Source organism: Paroedura picta, chromosome 2 (assembly GCF_049243985.1).
Source record: "Paroedura picta isolate Pp20150507F chromosome 2, Ppicta_v3.0, whole genome shotgun sequence".
NCBI classification, from domain to species: Eukaryota; Metazoa; Chordata; class Lepidosauria; order Squamata; family Gekkonidae; genus Paroedura; species Paroedura picta.
In genome coordinates, this window is record NC_135370.1 from 9,386,173 (window position 1) to 9,406,369 (window position 20,197).

At 47.2% G+C, this 20,197-nt stretch overlaps 1 protein-coding gene across 4 annotated transcripts in view; it reads left to right on the top strand.

Moving 5' to 3' along the window:
- The window catches only part of ERBB4 (erb-b2 receptor tyrosine kinase 4), a 918,733-nt gene that overhangs the window by 754,786 nt on the left and 143,750 nt on the right, over positions 1-20,197 (top strand). For all 4 annotated transcript variants that reach the window (XM_077319331.1, XM_077319333.1, XM_077319330.1 and 1 more), the window contains exon 20: positions 2,815-3,000. In XM_077319331.1, the coding sequence (XP_077175446.1) occupies positions 2,815-3,000 (186 nt within the window). The remainder of the gene's footprint in view (positions 1-2,814; positions 3,001-20,197) is intronic.

Consider the following 20,197-nt stretch of genomic DNA (forward strand, 5'->3'; position numbering starts at 1 on the left):
CCAGAAGAGCCCCAGAACATTCAGAACAAAGCATTTCTCTGGGCATGCCTTTGGACTGGAAAAGGAACTGGAGGTTGTGGGAAGTCATAGCCTGCTCTGGGCAACATCTCATGGGGGTTTCAAGACAAGCGAGGAGCACTGGTGGTCTGCCCTTGCCTGCCTCTGTAGAGCAAGCCTTGGACTTCCTTGGTGGTTTCCCATCCCAATACTAACCAGGGCTGACCTTGATTAACTTCAGAGATGACTAGTCTAGCCTGGTCCACCCAAGTCAGGGCAAGAGAAGGATTCAGGTAGGCAGTCATGTTGGTCTGAAGCAGCAGAATAAAATTTGACTTCAGTGGTACCTTTGAGGCCAACAAAGTTGTATTCAAGGCCAAAACTTTTGTGTTCTAAGGCAAGAAGTGAACAAAGGTGGCTTCTGCATAGCAACCCTGAACCTTCATGATGGTCTCCCATTCAAGTACTAACCAGGACCAAACCTGCTTAATTTACAAGATCAGGCGTGCCTAGGCTTGTAAATCTACTGAAATGAGGAGGGAAATGCTTTGTTTTGTTTTTCTTGGCAGGAGGAGAGAGATGAGCAATCATAAACCAAAGTCTTACCTTATATCTAGAAAATGTACCTATCAGTGTATTTTCATTCTGGTGGTCTTCCATTGTTTGGCAGCAGTAGGAAAGATGCTCTGCAGCAGAATCAGTTCTGATCTTGCCATTAAATGAGTTTGGGTTCTTTATATTTAAGAGCCAGTGGTTTCTGTGGCTCTTGGGATTTAGTACTGCTTATGGGGTGTCTTGGTTCACCTTGGCCAAAGTCTTGTCCGCTCTCTCAGAATGCCTTGCCCTGGATGAGAAACTCACCCTGAAGTTGTGCTCCTTTCCCAGGAGGGGAGCATGTGGACAGTATGTTTTGTCTAAGTCTCTGGGCTTGGAGATAATCTATGCTCCCAAGGCTGGGAGGGGTGTGTGAATGTGGTGTCTGCCAGCTAGGGATGGAAGGCAGTCTCAAGGGATGAGTTGGTGTCCCTGAGGAGAGAGGGTGAGCCCATTTAAGCTTCCACTGAGCTTCAATCATCAGATAACATTTTTAATATTACCCTGTTGGTTAAGACATTTTATACTTTACTAGGGGCCAAGCCCGTTGCATTCAGGAATACAGCGGGTGCTAGATTAGGGGGGGGTGGAAGAATTCTGCAGATGGCCTCCACCTTCCCCTAGGACTTGGAAAGGCCGTAGGCAACTGTTAGGGAATTCACTGGCAGGGGCAGCTCTTAGGCGGCAGGGATCTGTAGCCTCCAAGCCTTGGAGGGAAGTAGATTGATTGGCTGGCTGCTGGACAGACAGGCAAGCTGGTTGGAGGAGGAGGCACTCAGGGGCTGGCCAACCAGTCTGAGTGGGTGTTAAGCTCTGAGTGGCATGAGACACGCTTAAGCCATGAGACACGCTTCTCCTGTCAAATGATGCCCTGTTCGGGTGAGGCCTGAAGGCAATGAGTATGGTTATGGTAATTGTTCTGTGTCTTCGTCAGTTTTCATGTCCTTGAACACAGTTGTAACCATTCTGTTAGTCCTAATAAATCTTCATGAATGGGAACTCGAGATGAGTCAGCCATTGTCCCTGATACTCTGGATGTTTCTGGGAGTGCTCAGGCAGGGCTAGGGACAGGCTGGTACATTCCTTGTGCCACCCCCCACCCTCCAGCATCACTCAGACAGTATCCCATGACCAGTGCATGTTTTTTTTTTTAATGTCATTGCATGACTTCGGAAAGGAAATGGTTACAAAGTTAAGCCATCTGTTATTTTCATTACAAAAAGCCCCCTGCAATTAGTGTCTTGTTCATCTTAAAAAAAAAAAAAACTAGGAACTATTATGCAAAATACTCTGCAATTTAGTTTCAAATGCTCTTTGTGCTCTGATGAGCAATTTTCTTTAATACGAGCCCAGCCTCCTTGCCAGGACTCCCCCCCCCCCATGTGTAATTTTCCCTCCCCCTTTTTCAGGGGTGGTGGTGGAGGGGCTTCATTGTACTGACAGAAAGTTCTTCTCATACTTTTGCCAAGATCGGTGGTAGTATCATTGTTGTTATTCCTTAACTTGTCAGAAAATTTTACAGTAGCGTATTTTGGGAGGGAGGGGAGAAGCTTTTTAAAAACCGAACATAAGCACATCAGAAGAGCCCTGCTGGGTGTGGGGGTACATCCAATCCAGCATCTTGTGTTACTTAACGGCCAACCAGCTCCGCTGGAGGGACAACAACAGGGCATGAAGACCAAGGCCTTCCCCTGCCAAGAACCTAAGAAGAGCCCTGCTGGATCAGACCATCGTCCATCTAATCCAGCGTCCTGCCTCATATAGTAGCCAATCCACTCCTCTAAAAGGACAACAAGAGGGCTGATAGGCCAAGGCCTTCATAAGAATATAAGAAGAACCCTTCTGGATTAGACCACTGAGGGTCCATCTAATCCAGCATCTCGTCTCACACAGTGGCCAAATAGTTCCTCTAGGAAATAGAGGCCAAACCTTTCCCCTGTTAAGAATATCAGAACAGGCCTGCTGGATAAAAGCTGGTCTAGCATCCTGTCTCACCCAGTGGCCAACCAGCTCTTCTGGAGGGCCAAAGCAGGGAACAAAACTTGAGGTCTTCCACTGCTGCTGTCTCTTGGCTCTAGGATTCAGATGCTGATGGCCTCTGAATGTGAAGGTTCCCCTCTGCATAACAACCCCAATTTTGTTGTCTAGGAAAGCTCCTGCAGGTGAGTATCAAACATGACTCTTGCACTGTGGCTTTAAGCCTGTGACGTTCTTGTGTTGCAGGAAGCCCTTATCATGGCGAGCATGGATCATCCCCATCTGGTCCGGCTGCTGGGGGTTTGCTTGAGCCCCACGATCCAGCTGGTGACTCAGCTGATGCCCTACGGCTGCCTGCTGGACTATGTTCACGAGCATAAAGATAACATCGGCTCCCAGCTGCTGCTGAACTGGTGCGTCCAGATTGCCAAGGTAAGCTCTCCCAAGAGTTTGTCATGGAATGCAGGTCTATTTTTGCCTTCCCTGCGGGCTCAGCGAGACTGGGCTGGTTGCCACGGTCCATTTCGAATCTTTCGAGAGTTCCCGCAATTGAGATCTTTATGTCCCATGCCTACCGTGCGCAAGAATGATTTCCGCCTTTGTTCACGGAGTACATAAGCCCACATCACAAGGTAGGTGGAGTTCTCTATTCTCCTCTGCTTCCCTTGCCATTTTATTACATTACCTTTAAGCATTTCTACTGAGACTGGCACTACCTTATCATGCTTTGCAGTTTGGAGAGAACCTGTGGCTAGAAATCAAATTTGGGTTGCGCTTAGAATTCCCTTCCTCGAACTTTCAAAAACAAATTTGATACAGGAGGGTTTTCGTCATCTTTCCGCACCTGTGGAAACGACCAAGATAAAAACCAAAACCGATTTGATTATTTTCCGTCACTGGACAGCAATAGCACCTTCCCGGAAAGAAACAAACTGAGCAGCTTTTGTGATTTCATACTTGGCAGACCTGAGAAACCTTTTTGTCTGGTTCTGGTCTTGTCCCTGCGGTTTGTGGGAGGAAATCACACAGGAAGGGGAGGTGGGGGCCTCGTCTTGCTTTGTGATTTGGAATCGTGGCTCCTAGATGTCTTTTCTGTGCAATCGGATACGTCATTTAAGAGGTCCAGGTACCTGTCCACTGGATCGCTCACCAAACAGAATGGCATCCTGCCACATTTGACTTGAAAAATGGTACGGGTTTGATGCTCCCAACCTTTCTTCGAGAACCTGAACTGAATGGGCTGCTTCATAATCCGAATGCACAGTTACTTCAGAGTCACCCTGTATTTGTAACAAACTGCCTTAGATTGAGCGGGACACATTTGGAGTGCTTTTATTTGTTTGTTTGTTTGTTTGTTTGCCGCCCTCCCTGGAGGGTCAGGGCAGTTTACATAAAAAGTATAAACAATACGTGAAACATAACATATAACATATAAATAACCGTAACTATAATACTAATAACTGATAATTGCAACAGTGCAAACAATGCAACAGTGAAACAGTGCAAACAGGTCCAGAGTGCATTCCCTCCTGGGAGGGAGGGAGGGAGCAGAGGCCCTTCAGATGTTGTTGGTTCTGCCTGGTCTCAACCAAATGCCTGGCACCAGAAAGTAACCTGCACATGTAACAATGAACACACAAGGCTGTAAGAGCCACAGCTCTGCAAATCGATCATTAGAAGCCACTTATACAAATGTGCATTGTCATGTTTACCTGTTGCACTCTTGCTTATTAGTACAGTGTTGTGGGTTCCTTTTGCTTGGTTTGTTTGTCTCTGGCAATTGGTAGGCCCTTCCTAAGCATCTGTTCGAACTGGGTAAGACTCAGCCTCCTGTTAGGAAATGGTATGCAAAGACTTTTCAAAACAAAAGCAGTTTGGGTATGGCGGGATGAATTCCTGATAGTTTAGCTCTTTCTTTTAGAGAAAAAAGGGAGTCGGGTATGTAAGATTAATTGATGATAACTCTTTGGGAGAGGGAGGACTAGCAATTCTCTGGAATAACAAGGCAGTTAATTATTGGGACGGAGCAACATTTAATTAATCTGTCTTTCTCGGTATTGCTGGAGTAGTCTGACCTTGTGTTGCCATGTGAAACCCCCCGGGTTGGCTCTTCATAAAGGGAAGGTACGGAAACATCTGTTTCCCACAGAAGGGCATTATGGGCTGCACTATCCAATGCTTCACAGTCGATGCTTGCCAAGATTTCTTTCTTCCACGCTGTTTGGTTTCTATATCCGTGGCAGGTTCCCGTAGCTTGCCTTATGGCAAGTGAGAATTCACCAGCTTTCTGCGAGGGGCTATTTCACAATGCTAGCAATTGTGTTGCTACTTGCTGTGTCATTTGGTGACATTTAGGTATTACCCCATCTTTTCACTTTCTTCTTTTAGTCTCTTTATCAGGGTCTTCAGGTCACACTCCTGGAAGATAGCCAGGCTAAAAATGTGACTGATTGAAAGGTGGTTAAAAAAATGGAGGGGGAGGGTGTTCTGCCTAAAACCTGAACTTTGGGGAAATGTTCCATGATTAAGATCACATTTTTAAATGCTTGTTTAGGGACGGCGGTAATGTGAATGTTTGAAGGGTCCTAGAAGTTGTTGGGGAACTTCTAGTCTGGAAACAGACAATATTAGGCAAGTCTTGAAGTGCCACCAACCCCCAGCTCAGGACAACTGTGCAAAATGCGTGAAAGCAACCAGAGGGCAGAGACATGGTGGGGAGACAGCATTGCGACATGGTGCCATCACTTCCAGGGGAAAAACAGTAATGATGGCACCTCTAGGAATTGCTGGGCACTCTACAATATCATAGAGGTTTTTTTTGGCAATGCCTAGAGCGACCACTGTTGCTTTTGGGTTTTCCCTGAAAGCGGTTATCATAGTCATGATGCCCATGAATGTTTAAAAATATTCCCCGTATTTCCCCTTCGGGAGGGGGTGGGCCAACCGGGGATTTGGCAGGCATAGTGATAGCAAATTATTATTATTATTATTATTATTATTATTATTATTATTATTATTATTATTATTATTATTAGACTTATAGCCCGCCACTCCCTTGCAGCTCGTGGAGGGTAACAATATCACAAATCCCCATTAAAACCCCATAAAACAATAATAGCATTGCCAATATTGCCGGCATGGCAAGAATGGCAGCTCAACTCCCCCCCCCTCCCTCCCACTACTAGCGGGTGGAGAGGAGGTCCTGATGATGTTTTGCTTCGGGTCCAGAACCCGAGTCCCTGGGGGAGGCATAGATCTATTATCAGCCCCGGCCTCAACCATAAACCTGGCAGAAGAGCTCCGTCTTGCAGGTCCTGCGGAACGTTGAAAGATCCCGCAGGGCCCGCAGCTCTCCCGGGAGCTCATTCCAACAGGTTGGGGCCAGGACCGAAAAGGCCCTGGCCCTGGTCGAGGCCAGGCGTGCTTCCCTAGGGCCGGGAATGAATGGCTGTGTTTCAGAACTGGTAGGACTCACGGTTCATTTTAGGACTGATTCACACATGCTGCATATACCCCATGACAATTTACTATTTGAGGACTCACAAATCATAGAATCATAGAGTTGGAAGGACCTCCTGGGTCATCTAGTCCAACCCTCTGCACTATGCAGGACACTCACATCCCAATCGCTCACCCACTGTCACCTGCCACCCCCTTGAGCCTTCACAGAATGAATGTATTCTCTGCCCTCTGATCCCCACTTCCGCCATCTTGTGCCTGGTATGCCACCGATTTGTTTACCGAGCGCAGTGAGCAAAAAGAGTTGACAGAGCACGCTTTGATTTAATTTTCAATTTTAGAATTTTTAACATTTAATAAATTATTTATTGCACGGGTTTTGAATTCTCAATGTGTTGCAAGCCGCCCCGAGGCTGGTAGGAGAGGGGAGGCCTGTAACCCTATAAATAAATCATGACCTGGTGCCTGCAGCATTTGCCCTGCCTGCGCCTATGTAAAGCACGGATTCAATATTGCCCATCGAACGCCGACATGTGAATTTACCCACCACGCCTTCCCTGTTTCTGAGGGCATGAGCTGTCAGGGCCTCCAAAGAGAATCATCTGCAACACCTCCCTGCTTTCCTGGGAGACTGCCATTCCTGCTTATCACATTTTACATTCAAATAATTCCGTAAGTGTTACTTTAGAATAATAATAATAAGCCAAGGTAATAAGCAGTTTGATACGGTGGAAAGTCAGGGAAGGGAAATCAGGGCCCAGGGGAAATCCTTTTAACATCTTCTGAATATAAAAGAATTCTCCAATTACATTAAGCCAGTCAAAGCAGAACTGAAGCCCAGGTGGCTGCGGGGGGCAGGGAGGGGCTTGCGCAGGAGCCAGAAAAGTTGGTGGGCTCATTTTTCTTTTCTTTTCTTGCCTCCCACTGAGGTTCCCTGCAAAGGAGGTATATTTTCACCTTACTGTTCCATATGGAGGGACAATGCCTGCATAAGACTCAACACCCTCAATTTAGCCAGACTCTTCTGCCCTCTTCCCCTCCTCCTGAAACTTCATTTTCAATTATCTTTTGGTGAGAAAAGGCTGGCTCCAGATTCCTGGAAATGGGGGGGGGGGGGGACTCTTGAACAGGGCCTGGATTGCAGGCCCCATTTCACAGTCCTTCTTTGTTTAGTCCCTTCCCATTTAAAACCCCACCATAAGCTTTCACATTAAGTTTCCAGGCCCCCCAGTGGAGGCAGGGGTACCGTGGTGTCTGGCCCTGGCCCTCACTGGCAGAGTGCTCTTTCCCTAGGGGCAGCACATTCCTAGGGAGGGCCAATCAGGTAGGGAGTGAGTTCTCTGTATGCAAGTTCAACTTCATAATCTGTCCAAAGGGAATATTATAAAATATGCTAACCGATATGTTATACAATTACATTGATCTAAAAAGAAATAATAACAGCTATATCCTCCATGGGATCAGCCTCCTCCTCTCAGGGATGCCAACTCAGTCCTCTGGACTAGCTTTCCAGTCCCTTCTTCCAAGACATTATGTCCCCACCCACCTCTCCAACTATGGGAGTGCAGAGATATTGCTGGGCCCAAGAGCTATGAGTCCCTCAACCAGGCAGGGGAAATCACTGGCCTTCTACCCCAGTCCTGGGACCAGCGCATGCCACCCAGAGTCAGCTTCCCACACACAGCAAGGCATGCTAAGAGACTGGTCAAGGCTCTTGGCTGAATCAGGCTATGCAAGCCTGATTGGCCACATTCCAGCCAGAACATAGAACCAATGCCTACAGGAGCCCCAAGGCTGCTGTGAACGAGAACCCCAATCCAAATTCATGGCACGATTAGACCCAATTGTGACAGTAGAGTTACTAGATCTAGGCTTGGAAACTCCTGGAGATTTGGGGATGGAGCCTGGGGAGGTCAGGTACCTCAGTGGTGTACAGTATCTCTAAAGCAGGGTTGGCCAAACTGTGGGTCTCCAGATGTCCATGGACTACAATTCCCAAGAGCCTCTGCCAGCATGGTGCTGGCAGGGACTCATGGGAATAAAAGTTCTTGGAAATCTGGAGAGCTACAATTTGAACACTTCTGCTCTAAAGCAGTGGTCCCCAACCTTTTTATCACCGGGGACCGGTCAACGCTTGACAATTTTACTGAGGCCCGGGGGGGGGGGTAGTCTTTTGCCGAGTGATGTTGCCACCGCCTGAGCCCCTGCTCCACTTGCTTTCCCTGACTTCCCACCGCCCACTGGGGGGCGCTCTCAGCAGCAGCTGTGCAGTGCCACGCTGAGGAGCACCAAAAGTGAGCTGGCAGCAGAGTGGCAGGGCAGCCCCTGAGGCAGCAGCCAGAGAGGAGGACAAGGAGGAGCCGTGGCCCAGTACCAACTGTTCTACGGACTGGGACCGGTCTATGGACCGGGGGTTGGGGACAGCTGCTCTAAAGTATCCGATTTTTCCAGGAGAACTGGCTTCTGCAATCTGGAGAGAAACTTAATTCCAAGGGATCCCCAGGTCTGACCTGGAGGCTGGCATCTCTATGGTGCTGTGTACCTGAGTGTAAGGTTGTTACTCCTTACCTTATCAGAGCCTGGTGGATAACATGTATAATGCAGAACAAGCATCAACTCTCTCCCTGTGGAGAAACAGCAAGTCTTTTTCATCACTCTTTGTGAGTCAAGTCATAATCACACCAAATTTCTCTTAGAATAAATCTCTCTCTGTGATGATACACAATACAAAACTGAGGACAGGGTTCTCCTCTGATCGAAAGCAGCTCGGCCTTTGTGGGGTTTCCCAAACCTTTGCACTCACCCAGAAATCTAGTTCAGGGATTGCTCTGTCATTTCTTTGCTCGTGCCAGTGAGGATAAACAGCCTTGGTTTTAAAGTGTGGTGGGAACAAGTTCCATGGTCAAAATGGCTGGACGACAAGGGCGATTTGAGTTGCATTGTTAGAGAGCCGTGTTTTCCTTTGTTAATTTGCCATGGCAAATTTGATTGATAAACTGGGAAACTCGAGGCAGCTTCCATTATTTTGAAGCATCCAGGGGTGAAAAATAGAGAGACTCTCTGTGCAGTGTCGGGGGAGGGGAGCAGGGTTGGGGGGGGAGCCGAAAGGTTGGAGAGGCTGAGCGGGGATGTAGCTGCCCTTCAAGGTCTTTCTTTTTTGTTATGTGGTACCCATGTTACTCAGTTGTGAATCGCTTATCAGGGAGGGAACAAAGGATGAGTCTAATGACAATCATCCGTCAACTGTCTGCATTGTCAACCTCAAGACGGCTCTGCTCCCAAAGCTCTTTGCCCCGACAAGGCTAATTTTATAATTATGGCGCTCTGTTAACACCCTTGCCCCAGCACGGACCAGAGTGAAAGGCTGCAACAATTATTACTGCGGGAGAGTCCATTAATATGAAATATAGTTGGCTAATGGGGCCGCTCCAATGTGAAACACTGACAGGGAGATAGTAAGCTGTACCATCTGGAATGCTAATATTATCTTAATATGTGTCTCCATTCACCAAATGCTTGCCTAGATAGCAAAGATAAAGACACCGGTAGCCATCTTTTTTGAGCCTGAGGGCTACTCTGTGCGCATCACCCTGGGTCAGGATTACAATCACAAAATGGCTGCCCTATGAGGCAGAGCTAACCAAAGATATCAGGGAGCAAGGTTATCTATAACTCTAATACAATTTAGTAGTTGTAAGGAAATGGTAGGAGGAAATGGAATTTAGCCCTCCAGGCCAGATGAATTGCACCCAAGGGTACTAAAAGAACTCACAGGTGTAATTTCTGAACCTCTGTCCATTTCTAACAATTCATGGAGAACTGGTGAAGTACCAGAAGACTGGAGGCAAGCAAATGTTGTCCCCATCTTCATGAAGGGGAAAAGGAGGAACCAGGTAACTACTCACCCATCAGCTTGGCAAAATTTTAGAACCAATCATCAAACAGGCAGTCCTTGAGCAGCTAGAGCAGATGGCTATGATTACTAAGAGTCAGCAAAGCTTTCCCGGGAACAAGTCATGTCAGACTAACCTTAACTTTTTTTTTTGTTGAGAAAGTTATTACCTTGCTACATCATGGGAATGATGTGGAATAGTTTATCTCGATATCAGTAAAGCTTTTGACAAGTTTCCACGTGATACTCTTCTTGAAAAGTTGGTAAAGTTCAGTATAGATCCTATTACTGTTAGGTGGATCAACAAATGGTTGACAGATCTCAATCAAAGTGTGCTTGCTAATGGTTCCTCATCCTCTTGGAGATGGATCTGTCCTGGGGCCCTGTGTTATTCAACATATTCATTAATGATTTGGATGAAGGAATAGAATAATCGAATCATAGAGTTGAAAGGGAACTCCAGGGTCATCTAATGCAAAACTCTGCACAGCGTACGAAATCACAACTACCTGCCCACCCACAAGGACCCCAATTTCATGCCCAACTCCTCCAAAAATCTGTAGAATCCAGCCTGGCCTGAAGGAAATTCATCTACCAGTGGCGATCAGCAATTCCCTAGGTATGCAAGGAAGGGCCACAAGAGACAAACACTGGCACATCCCTTCCTGCCTACCCCCTCCCAATCTGCCTAAGTTCGTAAAATCAGCCTTTCTGTCAGATGACTGTTTAAAGGTAAAGGTATCCCCTGTGCAAGAGTCATGTCTGACCCTTGGGGTGACACCCTCTAGCGTTTTCATGGCAGACTCAATACGGGGTGGTTTGCCAGTGCCTTCCCCAGTCATTACCGTTTACCCCCCAGCAAGCTGGGTACTCATTTTACCGACCTTGGAAGGATGGAAGGCTGAGTCGACCTTGAGCCGGCTGCTGGGATTGAACTCCCAGCCTCATGGGCAAAGCTTTCAGACAGCTGCCTTACCACTCTGCGCCACAAGAGGCTCTCACGATGACTATTTAGCCTCTGCTTAAAAACTTCCAAAGAAGGAGAACTCACCTCCTGAGGAAGGAACCTCCTCCACTAAAGAACCGTTCTGTCAGGAACTTCTTCCAAATGAAGGGGGTAATTAAATTTGAAGATGATACTAAACTGGGAGGGGTAGCAAACACACCAGAAGACAGAATCAGGATACAGGATTATCCAAATAGGCTGGAAAACTGGGCTAAAATTAATAAAATGAATTTCAAGAGTGATAAATGTAAGGTTCTTCATTTACGTAGAAAATATCAAATGCATCATTATAGGATGGGAGAGACCTGTCTTGGCAATATAGAATTATCATAGAGTTGGAAGGGACCTCCAGGATCATCTAGCTCAACTCCCTGCACAATGCAGGAACTCACAACTAGTATGCGGTGTGTGCAAAAAGGATCCAGGGGTCTTAGACCATACACTGAACATGAATCAGCAGTATGACTCGGTGGCTACAAAAGCAAATGGGATTTTGGGCTGTATTAAAAGAAGTATAGTGTCCAGGTAACGCGAGGTGATGTTACCACTTTCCTCCGCTCTGGTAAGACCTCACTTGGAGTCCTGTGTTCGGTTTTGGGCACCACCACTGAAGAAGGATGTAGACAAACTGGAGCATGTCCAGAGGAAGGCAGCAAAAATGATGAGGATGAAGACGTATGAGGAAAGATTGAGGGAGCTTGCTCTATTTGGCCTGGAGAGAAGATGACTAAGAGGTGATATGATAACCATCTTCAAATACGTGAAAGGCCCCGGACCAGAACCAATGGGTTGGAATTAATACAAAAGAATTTTCGGATAAACATCTGGAAGAAGTTTGAGCGTTTCCTCAGTGGAACAGGCTTCCTTGGGAGGTGGGAGGTTCTACTTCTTTGGAAGTTTTTAAGCAGAAGCTAGATAACCACTTGACAGAAATGCTAATTCTGTGAACTTAGGCAGATTGGAAGTGGGTGGACATTAGGGGTTGTGTAAGTGCTTGGCTCTTGTGGCCATTTCCTGCATTCTGCAGGGGGTTAGACTAGAGGACCTTGGAGGTCCTTTCCCACTCTCTGATTCTACAAATTCTTCACCTTTTCATAAAGCAGCTCTGAGTACCAGGCTGTCAGCCAGACAGATGTCTGGACTCAACCGAACAGCAAACCACAGGATTCTGATGGGAATGGTTCCATGCCTCGTTTTCTTGTCCTGTATGAAATTTATCTGTGGCTATATGGGGATGCCGACTAAAGAGATCAGTTCCCCTGGAGAAAATGGATCCTTTAATGAGTGGGCTCTGTCGTACTATACCCACTGAGGTCTTTGTCTTCTGCAGGCTCCATCCCCAAGTTGTCAGGAGTTTCCCAACGTGGATCTGGCGAACCTATCCTCCGGTTTCTCTCTAGTGGCCAGGGTCACCCAGGGATGGAGGGGAGCTCTAAGGGACAACATTTTACATGGACTTCTTATCCACAGAACTGGGCCAATACAGTGATTTCATACGTTGTTTGGGTTGCTTCCAGGTGGCATTCAGAGGGCCCTATAACAGTGGTTCTCAACCTGGGGGTCGGGACCCCCTTGGGGGGTCAAACGACCCTTTCACAGGGACTGGGGGGTGCCATCCACACAACAGCCTTGCAGGGTAGATCAAGATAGACCGTTCGTCTGTCTGGAGCAGCAAAACAGAGCGAGATCGGCATGGTGGGAGAAAAGGCAGAACAGAACTGTGAAACCCCGGGGGGGGGGGGGACAATGTATCATGAACAATGTATCTTCACGCCATTGGTCAGTTTTGGTTTAATTTCTGTGAAAGAACACTTGCAGAGTTTTATGGTTGAGGGTTTCCACAACATGAGGAACTGTATTAAAGGGTTGCGGCATCGGGAAGGTTGAGAACCACTGCCCTAGATAAAGGTTTATCTGGAGGCTAGGGCTAGTTCTTGTGGGAGCTCTGCTCATACCAATGCTGTATTTTGTAGGGATGGACAGAAAGCAGTCCACAACCTTAAATCCATCATGAATTTGGCTGGTTTGGTGGAGGCACCTCCTGACCTTTTGTCTGGTTGGGTTTGGAGTTTGAGCTATTTAAACCCTTTGTTTCACTCCTCCCCTTCCAAATGGAGGGAAGCAAAATGGAGGTTTTGAATGGCTGGCAGGCTTTTCAGCCTCAGAGCAGACCGGTGTGGCTGAAAGGGCTGGAAGCCATTTTAGGGAATGATTTTGCTCCTTCCCGTTTCCAAACCGGAGGGAGAAAAATCGATGCCTGAAACAACTGCAATTTCCAGGATCGATTTTTCTCCCTCCCACTTGGAAACTAGAAGGCACCAAATCGATCCCTAGAAAGGCTGGCAGCCATTTTGGCAGGCCATTTCACTTCCCTCTGCTTCTGCATGGGAGGAAGCAAAACGGACCAGCCCAAAGCTCGCTGGTTTGTTTCAGGGCTTCTAAGTCATTTGGGTTTGGAGATTCAGCTTGGGAACTCCCCGAACGCCAAAGCGAGCCAGAATTTCCGGGTTTGTGCCTGTCCTTAGTTCTCGTTGACACTGCTTGTATGTCCTTTAAAAAATATATTTCAAAGGGCTGTCTGCAGAAATGCTCCGCTCTATCACTAAGGCATGCGATGTCCCGGATCAGACATTTGTAGCAATCCTAGTGGGCTCAATGCTGCATTTTACGGTGGAAGCCGCACGTGCCCATTTCCCCTGAGACTTTTTGAAAACTACAACACTCATCAGCCTGTGTTCCTCTAATTACTACAGCATTATTAATTATAGCTAACACATTGCACAGAAGGGCAGCCATTGTGCCCTCGGAGAGCTGCCAGTGAAGTGTATCATCCCATTAATTAAAGGTTGCGTGTGGGATATTTGCCTGTTCGCCCTCCTTCATTTTTAAATTCCTTTTCCCCAGTTGTGTGAACTCTGGCTCCTTTCTGTCAGCCTTTTCCCTTTTCCCTTCCTGTTCTTATCCAGCTGGCATTTCCCTCATGCTGCCATTTCATTTCTGTTACGTGATGCCTCATCATTTATGACCATCATTTATTATTTCCCAGATAAATGTCATTCCCTGTCTCCTTAACCACCACCCCATTCTTTGTTCCCACCCAACCTGCTTCTTGCCCTCGCTGGATCTCCACCATGTTGTTGTTTTTTAAAGGCGGGACCAACCGGCACATCCATTAGATGGGTTCCCTCACGCACAGTACTGCATAAGTACATACTTGGTGGCTCACGGAAAGCCACAGTCACTTCCTCCCCCCTTCTCCATCCTTTTTGCCATCAGGTCACAGCTGACTGAGGGTAAACCACTAGGGGTTTTAAGTCAAAGGACTTCAGAGGTGGTTTGCCATTGCTGGTCTCGGGGTAGCAACCCTGGACATCTTTGGTGGTCCCCCATCCACGTCCTAGCCAGGGCCCACCCCGCTCAGCTTCCCAGAGGGGACAAGACTGGACTAACTCACCCAGGCACAATTGCCCTTAACCTCATCCAGCAGATGAGGCTAGAGGGCTGAAACCTCAGGGAGATGCACAGAGGCGGTTTCAAGGTGGGAATCCGCTCCCAGTCACAAGCCGTACCAGTCGAGGTCCCTGCCCAGAGGGTGGCCAGCTCCAGGCTGGGGGGGGGGAGGGAGCCTGAGGAAGGAGCGGTTTGGGGAGGGGAGGGACTGCAGTGAGGTAGAATGCCATAGGACCCACCTTCCAGGTGAACTGATCTCTGTTGCCTGGAAATCAGTCGTAATCCCTGGAAATATACAGCCCCCACCTGCGGGTTGGCAGCCCACAGGGTTGGCTTTGTCGAGAGTGGTGGGTAATAAATCCAAACAACAACAACAACAACAATAATAATACTTGCTGAAACTTGGGGGCAAGTAGCACATTGGAGAACAGTATGCCGAAGACCCAAAGGTAAGTAATGGGGCGATGGGACACCAGTATGGAGTATCAAATATAACAATAGAATGAACAGACATCCATGGAGTCTTCAGACTTCAGTGGTTCTTTAATGTCCAGAATATTAAACAAATCCCATCACGTTTCTCTGTGTGGCTTTTTCAGGGGACATCAATTTCAGTGTTTTCAACAGGCTCTTCAATTTAGAGACATATTCTCTTAAGAGAGACACAACAAAATCAGAGTCCAGTAGCACTTTTAAGACCAACAAAGATATATTCAGGGCGTGAGCTTTTATTCAGGGCATTTATTCATGCCCTGAATAAATCTTTGTTGGTCTTAAAGGTGCTACTGGACTCTGATTTTGTTGTGCTTCTTCAGACCAACACGGCGACCCATTGGAATCTGCTCTTAAGAGAGAGTAAGACGATTAGAACAACTGCTACTCCTAACTTAAGGCATTCCAGACATCAAAGGGGGCATCTCAGAAATCCACAGGTGGCACCTGAACCAGCGAGGGGGTATCTGCAACAGATGCTCCTTTAAAAAAGAGAAAACATGTTTGCAGATTCTTATTTTATAAACGAGGGAACTGACATCTAACAATAGAGGGAGTGAAACCTCCTTGAATCCAGCTGCTGACCACTCAAGACTGCTTGCAAGCTTTCCCCCTGGTGTGCTCTTCTGACGTTCAGAGAGGGAGTCAGGGAATGGAATTGGCTGCTGCATGTCTCCAGGTGCTTAGATATTTAAATCTGGATCACTTTAGAATAACATTAGCAGGATATTGTAACGGACTATGCTAATGGGTTTGTACTAAGCAGATCTAATTCAGAGGTCTGTCTTGCTCTCCAAAGAAACTAACAAAGGCAAAGAATAAAGTATTATCTCCGCCATAAAAAACTTGCTGCCTCTGAATAAAGCCATATGCAAAACGGACCCGAATGCGCCTCTAATCTGTGTTTGTCATTAGAATCATAACAAGTTTTTCCTCATTGTGCAGACAGGGGTGGAAGTGGGGGGGTCAGAGATGGAAAGCTTAGAGGAGGGAGGGTGGCTTAATATTGACAGGCCTTTAGGATCTTAGAGAAGGCCAGCTCATTCTTCCAGGGGAGCCAGGAAATCCAGGCACCCTCTGCAGGGTACAACAGAATATGTGAGGGGACCCTGGAAGTGCTTTCAACTTTTAAATGTTTTGAAACCACATTGAACAAGATGCCCTGGCCCAGGTGGGTCAGGTTAGCCTGATCCCAGCAGATCTTGAAGGCTAAGCCTGATTGGGTGGGAGAGCATGAAGGAGGTCCAAGGTTCTCCACAGAGGCAGTGTTAAATCCATGGATTCAGAGGCCAGGACATTGGTAGTTCATTTCAGCTCTTTATTGATCCAAGCAAAACACCCTGAATTAAGTTCCATATATACAGATCCTGAACAAAAGAACCTCTCTGCCTCATTGGTCCTAAGTGGAGATCTCTCATTGGATGTTAACTTTGACATAGAATCATAGAGTTGGAAGGGACCTCCAGGGTCATCTGGTCCAACAAGTCTCGCCCATCCTATAGTGATGCATCTAATTTATCCTACCTGAAAGAACTTTATAGTTATCGTGATTGAAATTCATTTTCTTCATTTTAGCCCAGTTTTCCAGCCTCTCATGATCATCTACCATGCTGGCAGGGGCTCATGGGAATTGTAGTCCATGGACATCTGGAGGGCCACAGTTTACCCACCCCTGCTGTATTCTGATTCTGACTTCTGGTGTGTTAGCTACCCCTCCCAGTTTAGTATCATCTGCAGATTTAATAAACCCCCCTCTATTCCGTCATCCAATCCAAATCATTTATAAACAGGGCCCAGGACAGATTCCTGAGGTACTCCATTCATCACTCCTCTCCAAGAAGATGACGGACCATTTACCAGCACCCTTTGAGTGTTGTCTGTTAGCCAGTTCTCGATCCACCTAACAGTAATAGGATCCATACCACATTTTACCAGATTGTCCATAAGAATATCATGTGGCATCTCATTGGTAACAGAACAGCAGTAATCCTTGTTTCCCCATTGGTGTTTTTACGATCCTAGCTGGGATCTCGAGTCTCAAACCCTGGTCCTCTGAGGAACTGCATCCCCAACAGGGAAGCAATGGCAAACCACCTTTGTTCATCTCGTGTCTTGAGAACCCCTTAAGGGTTTGCCATAACTCTGTGGTGACTTGGTAGCATTTCCTACCACTGTTGAACAAGATCTCAGCACATGGTGCAGCTATTTCCCTGATGTCCCTGGGGGTCAGAAGACCCACCAAAACAGCCTGGGGGCATAACGGGATTCTGCAAGGGGCAGGGGGCCTTGGTAACACCCTACCGATGGCTGATGCGCTCTTCTACCCACCGCACTGAAAAACTGGCAGCGAGCCCTCCTTCCTGTAGCATCTGCCACTGCTTTCAGGGCTTTGAGGCACAATCAGCCTGCATGTTTTCTGCCTCTTGAGGAAGAGAATAAATGAATACTGTGTTGAAGTGGGCTTGATATTGGCTGATCTTGTAAGGTCCAATTATTTTTATAGTATTGATTGCTGGCGCGGACATTGAAGTGCATACTTGTCGTGGGATGGGAAAGACACCATGCTGGCCCTCCCAGCCCGTGTCGCAGGAGCGGAGAGACGGCTCCATCGGGTTTGTGTCTGATGTTGAGTGAAATCTGGCCCCATTGAGCCCAGCCAGAAGGTGCATGAGGGGAGGCCTGCTCTGCCCAAAGCCCAACAAAGGCCAGGTGTGTGCAAGGCCAAGCGGGTATGTAAGATCACTCAAACGTGGGGGCTAAAAATGAGAGTCAAAAAATTAAGCGCCAACTGAATATGGAAAGAAAGCATTTTCACCCCTCTGTTTCACAGAGGTTTTCACTTCCCTTTACTGTGAATTTGGTCTCCTGAAGCGGGTGGACTCAATTCCTCCATGTGCTTACCGCACACACACAAACACACATCACACACACACCAGTATGTACATAGCAGTAGGAACCCACTGACTCCATGTTATAGTAAATGGTTTACTGGAAGGCATCACAGCCCAATTCACGCTAGTTTGGTGTAGTGGTAAGGAGTGCAGACTTCTAATCTGGTGAGCCGGGTTTGAGTCCCCAATCCTCCACATGCAGCCAGCTGGGTGACCTTGGGCTCACCACAGCACTGATAAAGCTGTTCTGACCGAGCAGGAATATCAGGGCTCTCAGCCTCACCCACCTCACAGGGAGTCTGTTGTGGGGACAGGAAAGGGAATGTGACTGTAAGCCTCTTTGAGTCTCCTTTAGGTAGAAAAAAGTGGCATATAAGAACCAGCTCTTCTTCTTCTTCAGTAATATCAGGGCTCTCTCAGCCTTCCCTCCCTCACAGGGTGTCTGTTGTGGGGAGAGGAAAGCAAATGTGACTGTAAGCTGCTTTGAGATTCCTTCGGGTAGAGAAAAGCAGCATATAATAACCAACGCTTTTTCTTCAGTGATATCAGGGCTCTCTCAGCCTCACCTCCCTCACAGGGTGTCTGTTGTGGGGAGAGGAAAGCGAAGGCAAATGTAAGCCACTTTGAGACTCCTAGTAGAGAAAAGCAGCATATAAGAACCAACTCTTCTTTTTCAGTAATATCAGGGCTCTCTCAGACTCATCTACCTCACAGGTTGTCTGTTGTGGGGAGAGGGAAGGGAAGGCGAATGTAAGCCACTTTGACCGTTTACGCACTGGGAACTTCACTGCCCCAGCTCCCATGCAGGAGCACAAATCGGGGGCAGATGAGGTGCACCAGGCCAAATGTTCCCCCGTGCGAGTGCAGGAAGAGGTGGGGGAACCTGCCAAGACTCAAACTCCAGCCTGCAGCCCAGCATGAAACCTCCAGTGCATAAACGGTCTTTGAGACTCCATGGGGTAGAGAAAACCCCATATAAGAATCAACTCTTCGGGCCAATCCGCACCAGGATCTATGTAGCAAATTGGTTGCGGAATGAAAAAACGCCATTTTAAAAAGTGGAATTTGTCGTTATGCATACCTGCCTTCGTAGTGGAATCCAGTTGCGTTTCTATCGTTTCCCACAGGTTTCCGGTCTCGGCAAAAATCGCTAGCCAGGAAGTGATATTGATGAGCTTTGTCCCGCCCCTGGCCGTCAATCAAACGAGCAGCCAATGGGCGGCTGTTATCATGCTCCCAAAAAGCCTCTTTCCCTTTAAGGAAGGTTTTAAAAAAAAACGTTGCAACAAATCTGCGTTGATTCATTGCAACGGAGAGACCCATCTAGCTAGCAGGTGGTGTTTGAGCTACCATTTCATCGTTGCTACGCTCCCCCTGAGTTAAAAAAAATACCCCCCCCCCCTGCATGGGCGTGATTTTCGGCCGAAAATAGAGTGAAAAGTAAAGGGAAAATAAACCAGCAAACGGGGCTGTGTGTTGCTTGGTGCTTGGTGACTTTAAGCAGCTCTGGGGAGGGACTGCAGCCAGGGAAGCCTCACTGGGTAAACGAAGGCTCGCCGGTGCGTTGATCTCGGCTCGCTCCGAGAAAAAAAAAATGGCGATCGCTTCACCGGAAGATCAGAGGAGAGAGCCAGGGGGAGGGACTTTGCAGAAACAGCAACAATGGTAACGCACATAACTTTCCCGCTAGTGTTGCAGATTGGTTGCAAGAGTGTAGCACTTTCCGGAGGGTGAATCCACTTTTTGGGATTTCCCTGAAAGCGCTACAACGAAGCGCTTTTTGCGGATCGGTTTCAGGAGTGTTGCAGATTGTCAACGACGTTGTGCATAACAGCAAATCAGTAGTGATTTCAATTTGCAAACATTGTGCAATTTTGAACGAGTGCGGAACGGCCCTTCTTCTTGTACAGTTCTTCTAAAAGCAAACGACATCAGATCCGTGATGCTAGAATACATATGAAAAGACAAGGTTAGGCCGCCCCATCAGAAAGATACAGATGGCCACAAGAAATAAGCAGATAAACAGGAAGCACTGAAGCAAAAGCAAATAGAATAAAAATTATACATCGGTTCCAGAAGAGGACACATTAAGTAGTGGAAAAGTGAACTATAAACCGTCAAGCATTGTAAATACACTTGAAACAAAAGGTTGCAAACATGAGAACAGCCTTATTGCATGTTATCCAGTCTCAATCTAAATATTAAACTGTTAATTGCTACTTCTTCACCCCTCCATCCTTCAAGTTTTAGCTCAGTTTCTTAGTAAGCAAGCTGCTGGAATAAAAAAAATGGATTAAAGGATCACACAAGACATATGTGTTTAGCTTCTATTAAGATTTACTAAAAGAATTAGGGAAGGGATGCATACCAGGATAAAACAACATAACAGCAGCCTAGCTATTTCTAGCCTACTCCATCTTGATTCTCCAATCCACTAGG